Raw genomic sequence first — 25,101 nt, 5'->3', positions numbered from 1 at the left:
TTTCTTCTCTGAAATAAATAATTAAATAAATAAATAAATAAATAAATAAATAAATAAATAAAGGCCCAATAATCAGTTTCACAAGAGAACATTAGGAAGGTGAACTGAGATGCACAGTAAATCTCATGACCACACCATACTGCACAGGGTCAGTGCTTAGTGTTTTGTCAGCTCTACACAAGTCAGGGTTATCTAGGAAGAAGAAACTTCAGCTGAGAAAACGCCTCCATCTCATTGGCCTAGAGGTAAGTTTGCGGGGCACTTCTTTCATTATTATTAAATAACCGATGTGGAAGGGCCCAGCCCACTGTGGGCGGTGCCACACCTGGGCAGGTGGTTCTGGAGCCTGTAAGAAAGCAAGCTGAGCAAACCACGGTGTGGAGCAAGCCAGTAAGCAGCATGTCTCCGTGGCCTCTACTTCAGTTCGTGCCTTCTATCCTGCCTTCCCTTCCTGATGGGGTGTGACTGGAATGTGTGTGCTGTAACAAACCCTTTCCTCCCTAAGCTGCTGTGGTCATGGTGTTTTATCACAGCAGTAGAAACCTACCTAGGACAGGCTGTAACACTGAGACGTTACAGTGCTCTGTACGGTTGTGAGAGCAGATGACACTGATTCCCATTCTGCTCAGCCACGATGTGCCTAGCCCCAGCTGAGGCAAGCACGCTTCGGTAAAATGAACGTGCGCCCCGGCTGGTGACCCCCAGAACCCTGGGACAAAGGGCAGAGGGATAGTCCTACAGCTCATCCTAGATATTATACAAGTCCCTCATCTCTTGCGAAATCAGTTACAAACAAGTCACTAGAATTCAGCCCCTTCCAGGATCAAATGCTACAGGAGACCAAGGTGAAAAGAAGATGCGGTACCTAAGACACTATATTTCACTTATGACAAAGGGAGGCACCACAGATTTAGCAATTCTCTCAAGTTTAGACATTTGGGCAACGAGGCATCCACACACAGGATGATCCCAGAAAATTCCATCTCTGATGCTGTCAGCCCCAAGCAAACTGTAGCTATCACGTGCATCTATATCAACCCAAAATCTTTCTACCTGAACTAGGGCCCAGCTTTGCACCATGAATCGTGAAGTCACTTAGCACTGCTGCAGGATCTCTCTTGGGGAAGCCACCCACCCTCAGTTCATCCACCATTATGGCCCCAACTTGCAAGGTTCAAGGGGCGCATGACCAAGCCTTATTAGCAAAGAGCAGCTCAAGGAAGTGCCCTAAACATGAAACTGATCTTAATCTTAACCCCAACCAAAGATGAACCCCCAGGCCAGACTGTCATCAACTGAGGAATATTCTAACCTTAATGCCAGCTCCATCCCTTTGCTGCCCAATGTCATTGCAGATTGAAACAAGAAATGGGGACACTTCAAGTAACGCTCACAGAAGAAAGGGGAGCCTGGGGCTCCATGTTCCAGAAAGAGCCACAGGCAGAAAAGCCTACCCAGAACATTAAGGGATCCCTACGGCTAGAAGGCTTTGCTGTAGCCAGACAGCAACCCTTTGCTGGAGGAAGGACCCACAGTACCCTGCAGACTTACTCACCTGTACCCAGGATAAGACAGTCAGGCTCCAGAAACAAACACGCATGCACACGCACACACCACACCTCTCACACTTTTTCTGTCCGTCTGTCTGTCTCTCTTACACACACACACACCAAAGCATAGGCTAGAGCCTTCTGCCTGCCAGTCTTGAAGCAAAAACTACACATGCAGCTTCTGGTCCTCCTCCAAGCGCTTATACATATGCCAAGTTTCTTTTGTGCGCTACCTGCTGGGAGCTCAAACCTTCTGTGGAAGGAAATAGCCGCAAGCCTATTCCCACTTCTGTCTTCATCCTCACCACTGTGTCCTGCTCTCTCTGCAGGATGCTAAGCACTGCCCTAGCACACAATGGGAAGCCCATTCTAGATATTGACCACCGAGGTCCGTGCCATCACAGCCTAGAGCCCAGACCTGCTCTAGGCCCCGACCAAAAATTCTGTTCGGTCCCCACAGGCCATTTTTCATTGCATTCCCGTGTCTGCAAGGGCCACTAGCAGACAATTGCCTTGGAGTATGGAGACCCTGTTACACCACCAGGGTGTATGACAGGCTTATGACAGCCACAGCACATTCAGAAAGGATCTGTGGGTGGGCAGAACTCACCGACATCCGAGTCTTTGTGGGTCTTGATTACCTCAGCAAGCTCAAAGTTCCCTGCAATAATGGCCACCTGGGAGAGAGAAATCAACACATGGAGGGCAAGGAGGGAGGCACCCAAACCCCAGGTGCTCCTACTGGGATCTTCCCAAAGCCACCCTTCTCTCAAGTCACAGCAGTCAATGTCTGTGGACACAGCACTTCTACTGGACAAGAGACAGGATACCAGCAGCTGGGGTTGGCCCATTGCCCTCCTCTGCCTAAGTCCAAGAGTGCTTCTGGGACACAAGGCTTAGAGTTAAAACATGAACAAACCCGAACCCAACAGTAGAACTTTTAATCTGCCCCATATGCAGCCACGATTCCCATATCAATCCTGGTCCCACAGCTTTTGAGCCCTCATTCTTCCTACCTCTGTCCCCAAACCTGGCCCATCTAATACACCTTGGTGTATCTACTTCCAGGTGTGCCCAAATCTTCAACCTCTACACTCGCAGACATGGCCTTAACAGCTTGCCTTTCTGACATTCTCAAGGGCCTGTGCTCCCATTAAGAATAATATATACATGCTGGGTGGTGGTGATGCACGCTTTTAATCCCAGCACTCAGGAGGCAGAGGCAGGCGGATCTCTGTGAGTTTGAGACCAGCCTGGTCTACAAGAGCTAGTTTCAGGACAGGCTCCAAAGCTACAGAGAAACCCTGTCTCGAAAAACCAAAAATAATAATAATAATAATAATAATAATAATAATAATAGATACCCCTTTCCACACTGCTTTCATGGTTCGTAAATTCCCATGATACCCTCAACTCCTCCAAAACTCTAGGTAACTACCTGGCTATCCAGTGCCAACGAGCCTGGCGACTAACAGTTCAGAAACATAACCTGGGTCAAGTCAGGTGTAGTAGCGGTCACATATCCCTCTCAAATCTGTCCTCTGCACTCTTGCCTGCTTCCAGGGAATCAGGCCAACCACACCTGTCCATTCGGCCCTTCCCCAAAGTCCTGGAGTCACATGGCATTTATCCATAGGAGGAGGATAGAGGCAACCACCACACTACAGAGATGTTTTATTTATATTTTAATAAATAAAGCTTGCCTAAAGATCAGAAGGACAAAGCTAAGCCACTATAGAGGTCAGGCAGTGGTGGTACACACCTTTAATCCCAGGATTTGGGAAACGGGCAGATAGATCTCTGTGAGTTCAAGGCCACCCTGGGCTACAAAAGAATAACGCAGAAACAAATCCAGGTGGTGGTGCCTCACAACTTTAATCCCAGCACTAGTGGGAATATTAAATGAGAGGAGAGAGGCTTAGTTAAAGTTTTGGCTGCTTAGGCTGCTGAGTCTGCTTAGTCTATGGTCACCCAGCCTCGGTAGAGGAAAGACTTCTCTAGTGGGTTGGCTGCTTTGCTTTTCTGGTTTTCGGGTTGAACTCCAACATCTGTCTCTGTGTTTTTATTATCCGTGTTACACCACACCAAACATTCCCTCAAACTCTGAGCACACTAGCCCACTCATAATTCCACCTTTGGCGGCAGTCCTCAGAGCGAGCACTCCCTCCTTGCCCTCTGAAGAAGAATCCAAATTCAAAGTCAGTAGGACACATGAGCAGCCCCCTGGGTCAGGCTTACACATCCTGTACCTGGAAGGCCGTCTGGCTGTTGTAATTGCGGACGTCCTTGTTGGCACCACGGAAAAGCAGGACACGAGCGCAGCTCTCCTGTTGGGAGGCGACAACAATCACACTGGGCTGCAGAGAGGCAGGGCCAACCATGGCAGGTACACACGTGGATAGGCATGCGCAGGTGTGCAGGGCACAGGAATCGCACACATAGAGACGCATGCCTGGGCTAGGCAGGGCTATGTACGCCGCTCTCATCGGAGAGCTAGCTGTTAAGAACATACACGCGGACATATTGACACACGTGTGTTAAGAAAACATACATGTTTAAGTAGGCCACCCAGTAACCAGACCGGGCACAGAACATACAACACAGAGTGTCACACAGGCTGGGATGTATGGTCACCTGTGTGCAGGCATATAGTCATACTTTACTACACGCAGAAAATGTAAATGAACCTGAAGGGGGTGAGTCTCAAGGTATACCTGGTTGTAGAGGGCACAGATGTGCAAGGCTGTGTTTCCCGAGGCATTCTGGGCACCCATGTTGGCCCCATAGAACAGCAAGTGCTCCAGGTGCTGCACATGCCCAAAGCGGCAGGCCTGAGGAGAAGAGAGGTGTTGAAGCATCCCAGACAGAGGCCTACAGCCTGGACCCAGCCCAGGCCCCCTTGCTCACCTGATGGATTTCCTGCCAGCCATTCTCATCAGTGGTCCCCAGATGTGCATGGTCATGGAGCAGCAGCTCGCAGCAGAGGGCATCCCCGCCCCCTAGGGCACTATGGTACAGGGGCGTCAGGCCGCGGCTGTCCTTGTAGTCAGGTGAAGCCCCCAGGTCCAGCAGGGTCTGAGGATAAGGCACCTCAGGATCCATGCCAGGCCCAGCCTTCTGCATGAGCCCGTGAGTCCCTCCAGACCGGGGTCCTGCCCTCACTAACCGTCAATGCCCCTGCATTCCTCTGGCGGGTGGCGCAGTGGACAGCTGTTAGCCCATCACGGGTTCGGAAATCCAGATGAGCACCGCCATTGCGAAGAACCTTCAGGAGGTCAGTGGCATTGTCCAACTGTGCCGCAAGGCTCAGAGGGCACTCTGGGTTTAGAGATAAATAAAAGTTAGAGTCCCAGCTTCTCAAAAAACAAAAACAAATAAACAAACCATCCCCTCCCTGCTCTTCTCCTACCTCCTGAGTCAGGGTCATGAAAATTGGGGTCCAGCCCCTTGTCCAGCAGGCGGGCCACCTTGTCTGTGCTGTGTAGCTGGACATAGTCCATGAACTTCTTCAGGTTTGCCTAGAACACCAACCATCCCAATCAGGGGGTGTCACATTCATGGTCACCTTCCCATCACCCCCTTCCTCCAGCAAGCTCCCGAACCGCCTGTAAGGCATACACTGTCCCTAGCCCCATTCTGTCTAACCTGTCTGTCGTCTTATCCCTCTTCGACCCCATACCTTTACCTCAACGCCGGTTCCATCTTGGCTAGCCCCTTGTGCTTTCAAAGCCCTTCATACAACCCCAGCCTGAGCCTGGCCGCTTTCATCACAGCCAGGTCACCTTAGTCACAGACACCCCAATTGAGTTCCTTCCCTCAGCCTAAAAGAACACTGAGGCCATTCTGACAGGAGCCGAAGTCTCATCCCTCTGACCAGCTCCTCCTTCATTCTGTGGTAGACCCCTGGAGCACCCACAACATGACTTTGTCTTTTCATCCCTCACCCAGCAAAGCCTCACTAGCCTTGTCTGGTGGCATAGTGTCCCCAGCCAGGCATCTAAAAACAGCGGGTATCATAGACAGGAGAGGGTGGGTGCCTGGTGGACCAGTATCACGGGGTCAAAGTGACAAAACCAGAGGAAGAATCTACACAAATCATCTAGGAAGAACATTAAGACAGCCTCGAGGTCACAGGGGAAGAGGGTAGGGACAGCCTGACCCCAGGCAAGCAAGAGGACAGGGCTGCAGGGAGGAGTTCAGACTCGTCCAAAACACAGACAAGACTCACTGAAAAGCAAATCCCTCGTGTCTGTGGGCCTGAGAAAGGATCTAGAGAACCCAGGATGACAGGGTCACACAAGGGCTAGTGGAGGGAGACAGATACCTCTCTCTCTGACATGGTCTCTGCCCAATACAGAGCCAGAGCCACTGACTGTCACCTGCCCTGGGACAGCAGAAAAGTCTGACAGAAGCCTAAGGATCTAGGACCTTAGGCAGGGTCACTAAGTTCCTTTCCGAAGCTCCAGAGACCATCAGCGAAGTTCCCACAAGCAAATTCCCATTTGCCCGCGGAGCTGGCAGACTTGGAAAAGGCCTAGGACACCCTCCTTGCCCTCTGGACACCCATAAGAGTGAAGTGTCCCTCAAAATACAAAAGAAAAAGAAGCAAACGGAGTCAGGTACACCTGGTTGCAGGCCCCAGGAGCAAAGACACTGTACAGGTGTACAGAGGCCACACAGGGCCTACCTAGGCAGATTTGGGCCAGCTTCACTGGGCAGTGGGCAGTCACAGCAGGTGACTCAACCCCTCTGCCTCACCTGTGAAATGAGGTGGTTAATCCCTCCTGGGAGGGAATTAGTGAGATATCTAACTCTGTCTTCCTCGTACTAAGGAGCACTAACCACTGGACCTCTTGCCCTCACAGTCAACGCACTGGACACTTATCCGCTTCCCTCTCCCCCAGCCTCAAGTAAGACACTCACCCCACTACCAGCAAAACTCTGATTTAGTGGGAACCCATCACTAGACCAGTCATGCATGGAGCCTGAGCCCAGCCCCGGACCAGGTCCTGAAACCCACTTCTGAGAAAGCAGACTGGGCCAAACCTGAATAGGAGCAGCGGTCATGGAAGGTCCCCTCCAGTGACTGCTTTACCTTTGTGTGCAGCTTTGCAAACTGTTTGTCATCTATGAGGTTCTGGGCGTAAACTCTCCGCTTGTATCGAAACTGCTCGGATAAAGAAAAGGGGGAGAGAAGGCGCACACACAGGTCCAGTGAGCAAGGGGTGGTGGCCACCACCGCAGGCTGATTCCTGCTCACCACCCTCCTGCCCACACTCTCACTGCAACACAGCCAGACAAGTCCCAGACACGCACTGACAGAGGGGACAGACAACAAACAACTGGCAGCTACTGACTACCCATTGCACAGAAACAATGTGTGGTCCCGAGGAGACAGTACTCACTCGGCAAATTCATGGCCTGGCGGGCCTGCAGCCTGTCTGTCTCATTCCCACCTCCAGGACCTGGAAAACTTGACTGCTCACCCAAGATCTGAAACTAAGCTTCTATTCCTAGACACTTTCTCTCCAAGTAGAAATAACCCAATTCCTGGTGCTACCACGAGGATTGGACCAACTCTGACCTTGGTACACACACACACACACACAAGACCTTCCCATGAGGACGGAATCTCCATCCTGGAGTGGCACTCAAATCAGCTTTATGCATCACAAATGGTGCTAATATTTTCGGCCAACCTCCGATGTGCACACAGAGAACACTGTTCACACCGCATGACCCTTAAGGCACTCAGTCCTTCTCACACTTCTCCCTCCCGTGTTCAAACTGCTCACACCACGCATGCTGAGTGCATGTGCTGCAGGTGCTCACTGTGTGCTGCACACATTGCTTGCTGCAAGTACTCTACACACTGCTCACTCCGCTCTCCACGCCGAAGCTGCAACACACCACTTACCACACATGCAGCTCACACTTCACCCTACCCGCTGCACTCAATGTACCCACCTCTGGGCTCTCAGCACACTGCTCAGGCTGCACATAGCCCCCCACCGCTCCTGTTGCCAACTCCTCCCGGCCTGCCCTTCACTGCTCCAGCCACGGAGCTCAAAGATCACACCCAGTGCGCTCCTTCCACCCCCACCCTGGTCTGCCCAGCACCTCCAGATAGGGCAGGGGCGTGTCCAGGTTAGGCGGGTAGTCCTGTAAAAGCCGCTCTTCATCCAGGAACTTGCCGGCGCGACCCCGGGAGGGCGGCTGGAATAGCCCGTAGTTGAGCGCGTCCTGAAGGCTGTGGTTGAGGGCGCAGAGCACACGCTGCTTGGCGGCCCACACGGGCGCGGTTGGGTCCAGACGCAGGCACTTCTGCAGCGGAGCGAGTCGTGAGCCCGGACCTGCGAGCGCAGGGCACCCCGCCCCGGGGCCCGCTTGGAGGGCTACTTGGGGAGCCAGAGCAGGGACCCCGCGCCACCGCGCCGAGGCCGGGGCCCCGCCCCGGGGCTGGGCTTCCAGGGCCCCGCCCCGGCTATGGGGAGGGTCCCGCGGAGGCGGCGGGGGAGGGGCGAGTGGCCGCGGCCGGGGGTCCTGGCGCAGGGCGCGCCCGGCAGGGGTCACCGCTAGTGGGCTACACAGGGGTACGGCGAGATCGCGAGGGCTCACCGTTTGTTGCAGGTCCGGGATGCCGACGCGCACGACCACGGCGCTGGCCCCGGGGCCGTCCATCCCGGTGCTAGCGCCGGGGCCCGGACTGTTGCCGGCGGAGAGAGGAGCGCACGGGGATTCCGCGCGGCGCCCTGGCCCCCCCTGACCCCCCGCCGGAGCCCCGCCGACCGCGCTACGCGGGAGGGGGCCGGGGGGGGCCGGGGCCGGGGCCAGCGCGGGGGACAGCGGCTCCGGGGGCTCCGCAGGCGCAGCGGCGGCGGCGACGGCGGCACGGTTTAGCTGCATCGGCCCCGGCTTCGAGCGGCGCCTGCCTTCCCCGGGGGCGGGGGCGGCGGGGGGAGGGGGCCCGAGCCCGGAGCTGAGCGGAGGCGGGGAGGGGGCCGCGCCGGAGGCGGGGACGGGAAGCCCAGGGCCGGGAAACTGGGGTCCCCTGCGGGGTCGGGCGGCGTGGGCGTGTGGTGCAGAGGGCGGGGGCCGGGGGCCCGCGCGGGAGGGGGGGTGGCTGTCGAGGGGGAGTGGCTGACACAGCGGGGGGGGGGGGGGATGGCACGCCGCGCTTCCGCTGCAGGCGAGCGTCGCAGACCACCGTACTAGGGTGACGGAGGGTTCTGGAGCTGGGTGAGGGACCTCTACGCGTCGGGGCAAGAGGACCACAGGCTGACGGAGAGGGAGAGATAAGCAGGAAATCTCCCCAGTCTGCCGACCCCACACTCCAGACCCCGAGGAGGTGGTGGGATCAGCCAGGGTATCGTACTGGGTGGAGGGCCGCAGACCCCAGGCTCGATCAGGGCGGAGCTGCTGTGCCACGGAAGGGCCCCCCAAATCAGCCCTTCTAGCCGCACCCAGGGTGTTCCTCTCGGCCCCCGCTGCAACCGAGTTTGGGGGGTCTGTCCGGACTCTGCGGCCTCCCCAACCCTGGCTGGCCCAACCCTGCAGCTGGTCGCCCCCTCCCCGTCACCTTAGCGACAGCAGGATGGGGGCGCGACCTACGAGGAAGGGCTTAGGGGAGGGGGCGCCACTAGTCTCCACCTGCGACGGGGAACTGAATTTTAGTTTCACACGTTGTCGTGGCAACGCGGGAGGGGGTGACGAGTGGGCGGGGAGGGGAGCGCTGCGAGTGAACCAACTCAGGCGCCGCCCGCGTGGCGTGCCAGCCTTAGCCCGGCGCTGCCTCGGAAGTGCCCAACGCGCGGGGACCCCGCTCCGAATGCCCAGAAAGGTGCAGCCCCTGAATGGATGAATTGCCTTACTAATAACAGGGTCTAGTCCTGCCTTCCACAGCACTCTCCCACCTACCTTGACTTACACCCCACCCCCTAACGGCCCCAGAGAGCCACACATCGCTGGCGGCACACACTGGACAGCTTTTGCGGAGCAGCCTGGCCGGGAACTCTGCCAGTGGCAGGAAGCATCCCCTCAGCCCCAGCCTCCCCAACCCTCTCCATGAGCAGCCCTGGATCGCCCACAAAACTGGTTATTCCTGAACATCCCAGGAATAACCTTGGACTGCCCTGGTCCTATACACCTATAGAGCCTAACCAAATCCCACCCCCCTGACCACCCAGTTCACCTTAGACATGCCCTCACCCCACACAGAACAGTGATTGGTTAGATTTGCTCCCCAAAACAGCCTGCATTTCCCCGATCCACCACCTTCTAAAAGTGTTTCGTGACTCCATACAGGACCTTCTGACCAATCCAAACCCCACAGCCCTGTCCTCCATGGCCCACCTGGCCCATTCCCACTTGGCTACCCTTGAGGAACAATCTGTCCCCTCAAAAGAACTCTTACCCGGCAGAACTAAGTCTCCAGCGCTTCTGTGCCTCTGTTCCCGGCTGCTCTCAAGCCTGGGTGGACCCCTCAGTGTTGGAGGGAGTGAAGCCCCAGAAGGCCCTGACCTCCAAGCCCCTCCCAAGGTCTGACTGAGTGGTGCAACTGAGGGTACCCTAGGGGCTAGGGCAGGATGTAAGAGGGGTTGGAGCAGGATAGGGTCTCTCTTATCTCCAGGAAGCACCTTGGGAAGCTCAGGGCTGGGTTTCCTGCGTCCCAGCCCAGAGAGGAAACTCTGCTTCCTGGCCTGTCGGCCATCTTCTTCCCTCCCCTCTTTCCTCTCCGCCTTGACCCAGGCCCCCAACTCCTTCCTGGCTAAACTCAATCCCTGCCCTGCAAATCTCCACCTACCTTTATTTCCAGCCTGCCTTTTCCCTCAATTAGCTGCCTGCTGGCAGGAAATGATGACCAGAATCCTCCAGTGATGAGACTGAAATGGAGGAATCCTGTGCCCTCAATTTGACAGCAGACCCCCTTTGGACATTCCGTAAACCTGTCTTGACCTGAATGAACCCAGAGTCCTGAGTGTTACCCCTTCTAGCTTTCTGTCCAAAACTGCACCTCATGGAAGCCCCTGAGCCTCCACTGACAACCCCCTTGCTAGGTGAATCTAACTATTCTTATAGGCCTAGCATCTTTGTTGCCAACCCTCCAAACGTTAGGCTGGGGAGACAGCCTAACGTTTTGCTAACCAGCTATCTGCAAACTGTTAGTCTCTTGAGCAGGCCCGCCAGACCCCATCTTCCAGGCAAGGTGACACTTTGCCTGGCCCTGCCTTCAAATACCAGTGCCTTTTGCTTACGTCTTTCTTTACCAGGGCCAAAATTCTAGAAAGATCTTATTTTGACCATCCACACTTCTTCCCCACCTCCCAGTGCACTTTAAGCTACACAGCTTCAAGAGAGTTGGGGGTGGAGAAGGATTTGTGACTAGTGCATCCAGAATAGTGCATGGCGTGTGGATTGGGAGCAAACGGGTAACTCTAGTCCTCAGCCCACTGCCGCGCAGCTCCGAGTGCCCACTGCTTAGCATTCGCTGGAGTCTCCATGCTCTGACCCTTCCACATCCTACTCCCATGCCACCTTCGGGTCCTCTGGTTGACCTCACTTGACCCGTAGGCTCCCTCTGTATGCTAGCTGGTTTGCCTCTCTTCCACCTTCCACCCATCACCCCTGCACACACCTCACTCTTGCCACTCTGCTGACCCTGGCCTGTCCCCTAGGTTACCGAGTACGTGGACCTCTTGCTGAACGGCTCACAGGCAAGCTTCTGTCTAGTCTAACCTGTCTCCTGCTGAAGCTCTTCCTTGAATTTCCGTAGTATCAGGAGGTTCTGCACTCAACCTAGAGAAAGTTCTCATCTCCTAGATGTCCTTCTCCCAACCTGCATCTCTCCCTTTGTGGACCCACCTCACCCCTATGCTTCTTTACTGAGTGCACTAATCTGGTTTCTCTTTTGTAAAGCCGCCATTATCTTTCGACACGCTGTAATTCCTTAATTTGTTGCTCAGCATCTCTCTTTCCCTGCCACAAGGTGGGCTCCCTGCAGAGAGGTCTTAGCCTTTCCATTTCTGCTGTGTCCAAGCCGTGCTACACAGTTTGTTTACTGTAAGTAAGCCAGAGATTAAACTATCGTCTACAAGATAACACCGAACTTCTCTTGACCTCCTTGCTGCTGGAACTTCAGGTACTGGAGTAACGACAAAGTTGTCTGGATCGTGTGTGTGTGTGTGTGTGTGTGTGTGTGTGTGTGTGTGTGTGTGTGTAGTTTTTATTGCTCCTGGTTATATAATATCTAAAGGTAGATTCATATTCTATCTCATCTTGAGTCTGATTTTTTTTCCCCCCCGGGAATCAGAATCTCTTTAGATTCAGCTTTTTCGGTTTGTGTTTTATGTTGGTTGAGAAAGTCTTGCTCTGTATCCCAGGCTGCCTCAGACTTAACCATCAGCGCATCAGCCTCCAAGTTTTGGGATTTGTTCATCTCTTTTCTTTCATTGTACACTGTTATGTTTCTCTCTACTTTTCATTCCTGCCAAACCCCCTGGATATTTATCCGATTCACTTCGGTGTCCCCCTTTCCTCTAAGCTCTTCACAAGCATTCAGCACTGTTAATTTCCAATATCATTTGCGTTAGAATGTTGCTATGTAATGCTTTTATTTCATTTTGTACTGATTTTCTGATGTCGTATAGTTTGGCTCGGGAATTACAGGAATGTGCTTATTTAAGTTTTCAAATGTTTACTATATTTTTGTGGACGATTAATGATTTCTTCCTGCATTATGGTCAGGAAAGATGGTCTGAACAACACTGATATTTGTGCAGTTTGCAGAGGTTTTCCTTGTATCCTGAAACTGAAGGAAGAAAAGTAACAAGTTCTAGGCCAAATTGGACCACATAATCTCAAAAACCTAAGCAAGCCAGACATGGAGCACAAGTGGTTCTCTTAAGTTCAAAACTAGCCTGATCTACTGAGGGAGTTCCAGGACAGCCAAAGCTATACAAACCCTGGGGAGGGGGGGAATGGGACTAGAGAAATGGCTGAGCTGTTAAGAGCTCTTACAACCCTTGGAGAGAACCCAGTTCAGTCCCCAACACAAACATGATGACTCAGTGATCTGTAACTCCAGTTCCAGTGGTTCGGATGCCCTCTTTTGGCCCCTGTAAGAACTGCATGTATTCAGTGCACATACATAAAGTGCAAGCAACACACTCCAATACATAGAATTGTTTAAAATCTTTTTTTAAGGTTTAATACATGTGATATATGTTTAATACATGTAATATACCTTTTTCAGCATTAAAAAGCAAAGCCAGTCTAACCATTTGCATTTATGTATTTATTGGGATTAAAGATCATGTTAACTAATTTCTCTCATGCATTTTGTGCTGTCCTTTCTGTGTGGCTTTCTTCTATGTTTCCACCTCCCGATTAATCAAGTTTTCTTCATTCCTCTTTTCTTCCTCTCCCGTTGGGTGGGAAGTGACGCAGTCTCTTTTATTTTCACAAGTATATTTAAATCCCATAGTTAATAAAAATTAAAGCTAATTAGTATCCCCTTTCTCATATAATAAAAAGAATTTATAGCAACTTCCAATTGATCTTCTCATCCTACAGGTCTTTGTCTTTGCTGGTTTTGTTACTGTTCCCGAGGTGAAACAGTAAGAACTTCTTCAGTCTTCATCGTATGTTGATGAGTTTCTTTACTTGCCCTTCCTTCTTCCTTGACGCTCACTCTTAAACAACGGGGGCTTAAATCACCCTCTTGAAAGTACATCCCTTAGAGATTTCCCAGGACTGGCTTGTAAAGTGGGGTGAAAGCTTTGTCTTTCATTAAAATGTCTCATTTTGCCCCACTCTTGTTTTGTTTTGCTTTCGTTTGAGATTTTAAGATGTATTTTATCAATCATGTGTATATTTGTGTCTGGGTGTGGATTTGTATGTGTGAGCATAGGTGCCCCAGAGACCAGAAGAGGATTGCGACATCACGTCCCCTGCAAGAGCAGAACACACAATTGATCGCTGAGCTCATAGGCTCATAGATCTGAATGCTTGATCACCAGGGAGTGGTACCATTTGAAAGGATTAGGAGGTGTAGCCTTGTTGGAGGAAGGAAGTGTGTCACTGGGGTTGGGCTTTGAGATTTCAAAAAGTCCATTCCGAGGCAACAGGGACAGGCAGATCTCCCTGAGCTCGGGGCCATCCCTGTCCACAAAGCAAATTCCAGCACAGCCAGGATTTGACACAGAGAAACCAGGCCTCCAAAAATAAACAAACAAAGCTCATGCCAAGGCCAGTCTCTCTTCTAGCTGCCCGTGGATCCAGATATAGAACTCTCCAGCTGCTTCTCCAGCATCATGTCCACCTGCCTCCATCATGTTCCAGTCATCATGACAATGGACTAAACCTCTCAGACTGTAAACAACTATATGCTTTCTTTTATAAGAGTTGCCATGGTCATGGTGTCTCTTCACAGCAAGAGAACACTGACTAAGACACAGAGTCTTACCAAACAGCCTGGTCTGGCCTAAAACTTGCAATCCTCCTGCCTCAGCCTCAGCGATGGGATTGTAGATCTATACCACCATACTTACAGCTTTGCTTTTTGTCCTAACTAGGGTTTCTATTGCTGAGATGAAATGCCATGAGATGAAGCACCATGACCAAAAAGCAAGTCGGGGAGAAAAAGGTTTATTTGGCTTACACTTCGGCATTGCCATTCATCCCTGAAGGAAGTCAGGACAGGAGCTCAAACAGGGCAGCATCCCAGAAGCAGGAGCTGATGCAGAGGCCATGGAGGGGAGCTGCTTCCTAGCTCTCTTCCCCTAGTTTGCTCGGCCTGCTTTCTTATAGAACCCAGGCATGGCACCACCCACAATGGCTGGGCCCTCCCTGTTGATCACTAAATGAGAAAATGCCTTCCAGTTGGCTCTCTCATGAAGGCATTTTCTCAGCTAAGGCTCCTTCCTCACTGATGACTCTAGCTTGTGTCAGGTTGACACACAAACCCAGCCAATAACCTTTATTTTTTTTGAATGACAACTGAGTCAATATTATAATCCTAAACTAATAATTACTTTCCTCAAAGTTTTTTGAAGTCTTTTTTTTCCCCTCGTTCTTGTGGTACTGTGGCTCGAACCCAGGGCCTTATGCATGCTGAGTAAGCACTCTACCATCGAGCTACATCCCACTGTGAAGCTTTCTTTCTGTGTGCTACCTTCTGGATAGTATTGAAATTCTTACTCCTATAACAGAATTCTCTTTGACTGTGTTTAATTTGCTATCAACCCTATTTGCGTTCTAGGAACTGTAATTTTTATTTTTAGAAACTCCACATGGTACATTCTTAAATCTTCATGTTCTTTTTTTTACCTTTTTTTTTTTTTGGTTTTCACTTATTTCAATTTTGAAGTTTCTTTCATTCTTAGTCTTTTCAAATGTATCTAACGCCAGGCGGTGGTGGCGCACGCCTTTAATCCCAGCACTCGAGAGGCAGAGGCAGGTGGATCTCTGTGAGTTCGAGGCCAGCCTGGTCTACAAGACCTAGTTCCAGGACAGGCTCCAAAGCTATACAGAGAAACCCTGTCTTGAAAATAAAAATGCAATGTAACTATCTTAAATTTTTGTTTTATTAGTGTGACACTTTGGTGATAGGCTGTTCTGCTCTGCCTTTGAGATTTCTGCAGTATCTTACTGTGGCAGGTAGATTCACGGAAGGTTTGATGGTTCAGGATTATAAATTCATAACCACCTTGGATTTAAGTGAGAATCCCGAGGGACCTTGATATGTCCCTTCAGGGGATGACCACCAGCCCAACAGCTTTTATGTAGCCTTGAGGAACACAGAGGATAATAGGGTTCCCAAAACTAGTCGGGGGAGATAACAGTTACTATTTCACACACAGAGAGAGGAGAGGCTTTTTTTTTTAACCAGATCTTGGCAAAGCTTTGGGAAAACTGTTTAAGTTAAAAAGAAATGAGTAATAGCAATTATGTTGGGCACTTAACAAGCCATTCTGAGTATATTACATGTATTAACTCATTCCGTGGTTACAGAATCACTGAGCAAATCACTGTTATGGTCTGCATTTCACAAACAAGATTAAGTAAGTCTCTTCAAAGTCACAGAGGCAGTCGAAAAACCGGTGGGAGCTATTCATAGCCGCGCAAGCCTGGATCCCGGCACTCCGGAGGACGAAGCAGAGCGTTCACAAATATGAATTCCGAGCCGTCCTGGACTACAGATACCTGAGACTAGGGAGTTGTGGGTGGAATGAACACATTCTGGGAAAGCAGGAGGAGAAAAAAGAAAGAGAAGGAGGGAGAGAAGAAGAGTATCTTACTGTGGCAGGTAGATTCACGGAAGGTTTGATGGTTGAGGATTATAAAAAAGAAAAAGCACATTTTGCTTATCGATTTATCTAGGATGTAACTATTTGAGTGTCTCAGTTACGGTTCTATTGCTGTGAAGAGACGACGTGACCCAAGGCAACTCCTAAAAGAAAGCATTTGCTTGGAGGCTTGCTTACAGTTTCAGGTTAGTTGTTAACCATGATGGTGGGGAGCATGGCAGCAGGCAGCAGGCAGGCAGTAAGCAGTCAGGTGGGCACGGTGCTGGAGCAGTAGCTTAGAGCTTACATCCTGATCCACAGACAGCAGGGAGAGAGAGAGCTTGAGACTTTGATCTTTTGAAGCCTCAAAGCCATCCCCTCAGTGACACACTTTTGTCCTCTTTTCTAATTTCTGCTGCCTTTTAAGCTATGGCTATCCTAGTCAGAACTGCAACCCCACCAGCAGCAGCAGCTAGGCCACAGGAACCGCAACCTGAGGAAATTCTGCTTCCTCGGGCACCGACTCTTTCAATGCTACTAAGAGAACTTATCTAAATCTCTGTCTCACTAAAGAACTCAAGATTCAAAGGTTGAGGTAGAATCCTGCTTCCCAGAGAGGTTGAATGGCAAGCAGCCCACCTCCTCTGTTTCCCAAGAAGTCCTCGTGTTTTTTCTGCCCCTCGTTATAAATGCTCTCCACCACCTCCTCCCCGCTACCTGTCAGTTGCTGACTCAGCCTCCAGACTGCAAGTGAATTTTATTTAATCAGACACATCCTTGCAACATTAAACAAATGTTCCAGAGCATAAACAAAAGTAACACACCTTAAAATAATAGTCTACATTTCCCCTTTTTGTTTAAACAAAAAAAGGTTTTAACTTTAATGTAATAAGACTGTACACAATAAGAACAATTATCAAGTAAAGATTACAATGTAATGAATTCCAGTTCATTTGTGTCTGGCAAATTAAAAGAAAATACCCTATTGTCTATCCTATCTTATTGAATCTAAAGTGTTACTTCTAATTTACTCTCTATTGTAACAAAGGAAAACTGCAACTGTAACTATCTAGCCTTCAACTCCATCAAAGACCCCAGAAAGATAATATTATTTGAGTAAACAAAGAGTGCATTGCAAACAACTACCAAAAACTCTAGAAATGACAGAGACATCTGACGGCCTGGACAGTCACCCAGAGTTCCTCTGCATTGTTGGGACATCTATCTTCAACCTAAAGGTACACACTATCTGGCAGACTTTTCAATGAAACAGGAAATTTGAAAGACTGTCCTGCCTATTTTGGCAACTTTTGTCAGTCACTTTTCTCTGTGTCCTGTGGAATGTCTGGCAGTTTCTTCTGTGACACAGGAACCCTGAATGACCATCCCACCTTGTTTCAGCAAAGTTTACAGCAGGTTCTGCAAGTCCAGTCTGCACAGCATGTAGTCAGCAAAGGCAAGAGCAATTTCTTTGTTGAGTGGCTAATCTTGCTACAATGAAAGCAAACTCCATAAGAAGTTTTATTGTCTCTATTTTGTCCCTATTGTCTCTAAATTGGTGCTGCCAGGAGCAGAGGTGTCTCATTGTCATGAAAAGCCCTAAATTAACAAAACATTTTGAAACCCATATTCTGCAGGTTTGAAAGGTTTAAAGATCATCTATGGATCTAAAATATATTTCTATATGATCTGGAAAACATACCTAGCATCATCTACAAAATTGATTGTTATAGATGACTGAATACTGGCCTGTGTTTCTTGATTATTCTAAATAGTTCATAATAATAGTTTTCAAAACTACAATTTTACCTTAAATTTTAAAATGAACTGCATAGGTACAATACCTTAAATAAGAGCAAAAATATGTATGCAATATGTAATACTGTAACCTTTAATTGGTATCAATATACAAAATCATTTAAACAAGAGAAGAAATAGATATACAGTGTGTTATAACAAAAATTACCTTAAATTTGTATCAATATACAAAAGTTCTTTAAACAAGAGTAAAAACATATATATAGAGTAACAAAATTGACTTTGAATTTGTACCCAAATACCAAAATCCATGCCAATGCAAAATATCTGAGATTAATAGTTGTCTTTTTATCCTATATTCCCCTAAATACAACAAGCATCTATGACCCACAAAATAACCAAGGGCTACCCACACCCCCTTTTCTCTTGGGAATGTGGATGTTGTGTTCTCTAGACCGCTTCTTGCTGAATGTGGACAAAATATTTTTAGGGTCCCAGATGGAAAATTTGAAATAGTGGGCAAGTCCTGGGAAGACCACAATGATAACCTTTGTTGATAGATATCACCTATAAGGTTTCAGGAGGTCTCCCCTGATCAAACCAGGTACAAATCAACCTGGAATGAATCCACAGCCTCTTATTTCCTGTGGAAACAAAAGCAAAACTGCTTCTCCAAAGCATTTTTGGTTTCCATTTGACAAATACTTTTTTTTTTTCAAGACAGGGTTTCTCTGTAGCTTTGGAGCCTGTCCTGGAACTAGCTCTTATAGACCAGGCTGGCCTCGAACTCACAGAGATCCGCCTACCTCTGCCTCCCGAGTGCTGGGATTAAAGGCATGTGCCACCACTGCCTGGCTGACAAATTTATTTTTTGACTTTTTTGAAGTTGAGGCATTCTTAAAATACCTAGGCTGGTTTATTTCAACAGCCCCTCTTTCAGTTCCAGGTCTCTTAGCACCTGTCCTTTGCTTTTCAGCAATCAAAAAACTCAAAATCAACACAATACTATACAGGGTCCAGACTCCCTGTGTGGTTCCCATCTTTACATGGCTTTTTTCCTTTTATGTTACTTTTACTGTCTCTTTAAAGACATTGTTTTTAATCTATTTATTTCTTTCTATGACTGCCTGAACCCATTTTCTTTATTTCTTAATCCTACATGCATTGTAAAACACACCAGAACCTGTTTAGAGGGTTTTTTTCCATGTGAACTTCTTTTAATGCATATCTTTTTAGCCTTTTTTGACTGCACAAGCAAACTTTATTTACTTTTTATTTATTAAAAAAAAAATCCATCGAGGCCAGCCTGGTCTACAAGAGCTAGTTCCAGGACAGGAACCAAAAGCTACAGAGAAACCCTGTCTCGAAAAACCAAAAAAAAAAAAACAATCCAAATTCCCAATCTCTCCTCTCCTGTCATTCCCTCCACACACCCTCCCTCCCCACCCCTCTCTAATCCTAAAATAGGGTAAGGCACTTTGCTTTGTGGAAGGTCCAGGGGCCTCCCTACTACATCTAGGCTGAGCAAGGTATATATGCAAAGAGAATAGAATCCCAAAAAGCCAGGACATGCAGTAGAGATAAATCCCAGTGCCACTGCCAGTGGCCCCTCACTCTGCTCCAACTGTCAACCACATTCAGAGTTTGGTCCTATTCTTGTTCCTTCCCAGTCCAGCTGGAGTTGGTGAGCTCCCATTAGTTCAGGTAAGCTGTTTCAGTGGATGAACCCTTCATGGTCTTAACCTCTTTGTTCATGTTCTCATTCCTTCTGCTCTTCAGCTGGACCTTAGGAGCTCAATTCAGTGCTCTGATGTGGGTCTCTGCCTCTGTTTCCATCTGTTGTTGGGCGAAGGTTCTATGGTGATATTTAAGGTAATCATCAGTCTGACTACAGGGCAAGGCCAGTTCAGACACCCTCTCCTCTATTGCTTAGGGTCCTAGCTGGGGTCATCTTTGTGGATTCCTGGGAATTTTTCTAGGGCCAGGTTTCTTGCTAACCCTATAATGGCTCCCTCAATCCAGATATCTCTTTCCTTGCTCTCATATCTGGATCCTCCGCGGGCACTAGCAACTGATTCTGCCCACTCTTAGTTTGGGTAGTGAAAGCCAAGCCCAAAGCTCGCAAGCAGGTCAGAGGTTCGTGACCAGGAAATGCATTCAACCTTCCTAGAGCTCTAAAATACTGAGACCTATGCTGTGGCAGGCGTTTTTACTTCATTTTTGGTACTACTTAACATACGGGCTGTTCAAGTGCTCGCCAGCAGACACAAACTCTTAAAGGAGCCACATTTCCGAACCCCCAGCTTTACCAGGCTCTAGATGGCTATTCAAGCCTCATTTTGGAACGCAAAATGTTGTGTGATGTTTTACTCTTTTGAGATTTTGAGGGGCCCACCACCCAGTTCCCATGGATGCCTGGCCTTAGCTTAGCTCATTTCTTGCCAGCTTCTCTTAACTTAACTATCCCAACTACCTTTTCCCTCTGGGCTTTTTCCTTTTCTTCTGTGTATCTTATTTTCCTTCTTACTTTGTGACTGGCTGGGTGGCTGACCCATGACATCCTCCTCTCCTTGTTTGCCTCTTGCTCTCTCTCCTTGCTGATTTCTCCTTCTATTTATCCTCTCTGCCTGCCAACTCCACCTATCCCTGCTCCTGCCTCGCTATTGGCCATTCAGCTCCTTATGAGACCATCAAGTGTTTTAGACAGGCCAAGAATCACAGCTTCAACACAGAGTTAAACAAATGCAGCATAAACAAAAGTCACACACTTTTTGATCTAAACTTACGCTCCTTGTTTCTCCCGGTTGAAAGAATGGCTGTACCTCTGTGGTAGATACTTGCTAGCTTTTTAAATCCTGAGCAGGCTCCTGGAGTGACAGCATGCTTACATTCCAGCGTCTCCCACTTCCTCTGTGTCATGACCGGAATTTGGTATCATAAGACCTAGGCCTCAGTCTTCCCAAAACTGTAAGCTGTTTGCCCATAGTAGGTCTGAGTTGTATTTCCTAGATCACTACCTGATACTGAGCCATATTTTACGGGCTTATTGGTCTCCAAGTATCTTTCATGAAATATCTTTTTTAGTCTATTGATCTCAGGAAGGTCAACACTCAAGAAACTGAGGCAGAAGGATCAAGAGTTCTAGGCCAGGGATGAAGACATAGCTCAGCAGTTAGGAGCACTGGCTGGTTGCTCTCCCAGAGAACCCTGGTTCGATTCCCAGTACCTACATGGTTTCTAATAACCACTTGTAACTTTAGTCTCAGGGGATCCAATGCCCCCTTGTGGCCTCCACAGGCATACAATACATGTGATGCACAAACATACATGCAAACAGCCTTACATATAAAGCGTTTTTTTCTTTTTTTTTTTTTTTCGGTTTTTCGAGACAGGGTTTCTCTGTGATTTTGGAACCTGTCCTGGAACTAGCTCTTGTAGACCAGGCTGGTCTCGAACTCACAGAGATCCGCCTGCCTCTGCCTCCCGAGTGCTGGGATTAAAGGCGTGCGCCACCATCGCCCGGCCAAACGTTTTTTTCTTAATGAGTTCCGTAACATGTGGAGGTAAGGGGAGGCTTGCAGGAGTTGGTTCTCTCCTTCTACCCTGTGGGCTCCAGGATCAAACCCAGGTTATCAGGCTAGTTGGCAAGTACATTTACCCCTTGAACCATCTCACAGCCCTCCAAATAATTTTTATTTATTCATTTACTTATTTTGGTTTTGAGACAGGGCCCTGGCTATCCTAAAACTCGTTATGTAGACTAGGCTGGCCTCTCAAACTCAGAGAAATCCACCTGCCTCTGCCTCCCAAATTCTGAGATTATAGGCGTCTGCCACCACAACTGGCCTCCAAATAATATTTACAACCTAGTAAAACACTATAATTTCATGCCTCATAATAACTTTGTGGATTTTTTTTTGAGACATCTCACTATGTAGCCCTGTCTGGCTTGGAACTTACTATATAGACCAAATAGACCAGGTTAGCCTCGAACTCACAGACATCAACCTGCCTCTGCCTCTAGAATGGCAGGATTAAAGTGGGCACCACCACATCCCACAGTGAATTCTTTTGGTTTTGCTGTGTTCCTTTTTTGTTTCTGGTGTTTCAACACAGTTTTAGTATGTGTCTCGGACTGCTCTTGAACTTGCGGTCTTGCCTCAGCCTGGTCAAGTATTATTGGTTTATGCCACACCATTTGGCTTAAGTTTTCATTATTATAGAATTCAATGCTCTTTTTTTCAATATCATTATTAAAATTCTTTGAGTCCTACCCAAGAAATCTTTACCTACATCATAGTCAACAAATTTTTCCCAAGCTTAGTGGCACACAACTTTAATCCCGCTACTCCAGAGGTGGAAATGGGCAGATCTCTATGAGTTTGAAGCCAACCTGATCTATATAATGAGTTCCAGGCCAGCCAAGGATACATAGTGAGGCCCTTTCTCAAAACAAAACAAAAAAACCAAAAGCAAAAAACAAAAAAATTCTCCTGTGTTTTATAGTTTTGGCTCCTGTTCCTCCTGCCTTCCTCAGACGCCTACTGCCCAGTGCAGGAACTTTAGTGTGTTTTTCAAGCTCTCTACCACTCAGCTGCACTCCCAATAGTTTCTCTTCTTATTGGGGGGGGGGGGAGGTGAGGGGAGGTGGGGTCGAGACAGGATTTCTCTACATAACCCTGACTGTCCTGGAACAGACTCTGTAGATTAAGCTGTCATAGAACTCACAGAGAACAGAGATCTGCCCACCTCTGCCTCCCATGTGCTGGGACCAACGGTGTCTGCGACCACGTCCAGCCCAACAGTTTTACTTTTTTAGGTCCCTGAATAATTTTATTTCTAGTTTTGGTGTCAAAAAAAAAAGTAGATGCTTATGTTTTACCCCAGGGGTGTCAAGTTGCTCAGAAACATTTTTTAGAGTTTGGAGATATACCTCAGTAGTAGAATGTTTGCCTGATATGGGTGAGACCTGGGTTCAATCCTAGCACCACACACACATAAAGAGTTAAGTGTGTGTGTGTGTGTGTGTGTGTGTGTGTCCTGAGAACCAATTCCAGGACCTCATACACATTAGACAAGAACTCTGCCACCGAACTACAACCCCCTAGCCCTCTAATTTTATTTTTTTTAATTTATTTATTTATTAAAGATTTCTGCCTCCTCCCCGCCACCGCCTCCCATTTCCCTCCCCCTCCCCCGATCAAGTCCCCCTCCCTCATCAGCTCGAAGAGCAATCAGGGTTCCCTGACCTGTGGGAAGTCCAAGGACCACCCACCTCCATTCAGGTCTAGTAAGGTGAGCATCCAAACTGCCTAGGCTCCCCCAAAGCCAGTACGTGCAGTAGGATCAAAAACCCATTGCCCTCTGATTTTAAAAGCCTTTTAAAACTATTATTCATTCCATGTACTTAAGGGGTGGAGCCACTCACATGTAACTGAGTGTGGAGGTCAGAAGAGAACTTGCAGGAGTCGGTTCTCTTTCTCTGTGTGGATCCCAGAGATCAAACTCGGGGTTTCAGTTTTCTCTCTGTTGGGGTGGTAAACACCATGACCAAAAGTTTATTTAGCTTACACTTCCAGGACTCAATCAATCTCTGAGGGACGTCAGTTCAAGAACTGAAGCAGAAGCCATGGAAGAACACAACTTACTGGTTCCTCACTGGCTCGTGCTCAGCTGGCTCTTTTACAGTCCAAGGTTACCTGCCCAGGTAAGGTATTGTCCGTGGTGGCCTGCACCCTCCCACATCAATCATCAATGAAGATGATCTCTCCCAGATACGAGCACAGGCCAGTCTGATCTGGGCAAGTCTTCAGGTGAAGTTCCCTCTTTCCCTGTGACTCTGGGCCTTGTCTAGTTTACATTAAAGAATGAACCAGGACACCCACTGAGTCATCTCACCAGCCCCTTTAAAAATACTTTCATGATAGAGAGAGCCATTCTGGGGTTAGGGAGAAACTTGGTGCTAGGGAAATTCCCAGGAATCCACGGGATGACCCCAGCTAAGACTCCTAGCAATAGTGGAGAGGGTGCCTGCACTGGCCTTCCCCTGTTATCAGTTTGATGACCTTAACTGTCATCATAGAGCCTTCATCCAAGAACTGATGGAAGCAGGTGCAGAGATCCACAGTCAGGTCATGCTCTGGGAGTTCAGTTGGGAGAGGGAGGAGGGAAGATATGAGCAAGGTGTTGGGGACTGGGATGACACTGACAGTTGTGCAGCCTGCAGGGAACCAAACTAGGCCCTCTGCATATAGAAGACAGGTATGTAGCTTGGTCTGTTTGAGGGGCCCCTGGCAGTGGGACCAGGATCTATCCCTGGTGCATGAGCTGGCTTTTTGGAGCCCCTTCCCTAAGGGATGCCATGCTCAGCCTTAATACAGGGAGGAGGGGCTTGGTCCTGCCTCATCAGTATGTGCCAGGCTCTGTTGGCTCCCTATGGGAGGCCTTACCCTTTCTGAGGAGTGGATGGGGGGGGGGGGTAGGCGGGGCCAGAGGAAGACTGGGGGAAGGGTGGGAGGAAGAATTGTGGTTGCTATGTAAAATAAATTTTTAAAAAATTTTAAAAAAGAAAAAGTACTTTTATACCAAATGTAGTGGCACAGCTGTGCTCTGGCACTTGGGAGACTGAGGCAGGATTAGTTTAAGATCACCCTGGGTTACATAACAAGACCTTGACTCAAAAAAAAATTACAGTAAAATTTGCATAGCATAAAATTTTCATGGGGCATGAGAAACTTTGAGAAATGGATAGCTGCATACATATGCACATACCTCATATACACAGCTGCACGCTAACACACGGTTAAAAAGGAAACCTTCTAGGCTACTGTTAACCAGCCACCTCCTGTCCCTTTCCACTGACGGCCCTTGTAATACTGTTCTACTTTCTACGGTCTTCCTATTCTAGGTACAGCTCAGCACTGGTTTTTTGAAGGACTGTCCCTTTACCTTGAATTGCCTTTGCACTTCTGTTGGAAATCGGCCGGCCACATATGTATGGCCTATTTCTGGACTCTATTCTTCCACTGATCTGTATTCATAGACTTTCTTCAGGATCAGCCTGTCTAATTTCTAACATCTTATAGTAACTTTTGAAACAAGATCGTATAAATCTAACCACTTCGTTGCTTTTTTAAATCGTGTTGGCTAAATAATAAGTATTTTTAAGGCATTAGCTTGGGGGTTTTTGTTGAACTCCTAACAATGAGAGTGGGGTGTCTCTGACTCTTTTGCCTGCTGGTGGGACCTTCTTACTTCTACTGGTTGCCTCATCCAGCCTGGATATGAGGGTTTATACCTAGTCTTATTTCATCCTGTTATAGCATCAGTTGAAATTCCTGGGAGGCCTGCTCTTTTCTGAAGGGAAATAGAGGAGCAGTGGATCTGGGGGGAGGGGAGGGAGGAGGGGATCTGAGAAGAGGGGGGGGGAAGCTGTGGTCAGGATATATTGTATGAGAGAAGAATAACTTCTTTAAAAATTTATAAAAAGAAACCTAAATTTATTGTTT

The 25,101-nt window shown here is 48.5% G+C and overlaps 1 protein-coding gene across 4 annotated transcripts in view; it reads right to left on the bottom strand.

The window, feature by feature from the left end:
• The window catches only part of Shank3 (SH3 and multiple ankyrin repeat domains 3), a 60,529-nt gene extending 50,443 nt beyond the window's left edge, over window positions 1-10,086 (bottom strand). For 3 of the 4 annotated variants that reach the window (XM_075960357.1, XM_075960360.1, XM_075960359.1), the window contains exons 1-9: window positions 8,169-9,117; window positions 7,671-7,874; window positions 6,646-6,717; window positions 4,960-5,068; window positions 4,717-4,868; window positions 4,458-4,625; window positions 4,265-4,381; window positions 3,800-3,877; window positions 2,161-2,227 (exon numbers count right to left, since the gene is read on the bottom strand). In XM_075960357.1, the coding sequence (XP_075816472.1) occupies window positions 2,161-2,227; window positions 3,800-3,877; window positions 4,265-4,381; window positions 4,458-4,625; window positions 4,717-4,868; window positions 4,960-5,068; window positions 6,646-6,717; window positions 7,671-7,874; window positions 8,169-8,456 (1,255 nt within the window). In that variant the 5' untranslated portion in view covers window positions 8,457-9,117. Of the gene's footprint in view, window positions 1-2,160; window positions 2,228-3,799; window positions 3,878-4,264; window positions 4,382-4,457; window positions 4,626-4,716; window positions 4,869-4,959; window positions 5,069-6,645; window positions 6,718-7,670; window positions 7,875-8,168; window positions 9,118-9,963 lie in introns of those variants that run through there. The other variant, XM_075960358.1, reaches the window with a different exon arrangement.
• Window positions 10,087-25,101: the final 15,015 nt, after the last annotated feature.

This window comes from Microtus pennsylvanicus, chromosome 2, assembly GCF_037038515.1.
Source record: "Microtus pennsylvanicus isolate mMicPen1 chromosome 2, mMicPen1.hap1, whole genome shotgun sequence".
Classification (NCBI taxonomy): domain Eukaryota; kingdom Metazoa; phylum Chordata; class Mammalia; order Rodentia; family Cricetidae; genus Microtus; species Microtus pennsylvanicus.
The sequence above is the reverse complement of the archived record's forward strand: the minus strand, read 5'-3'. Positions and strand labels throughout refer to the sequence as shown.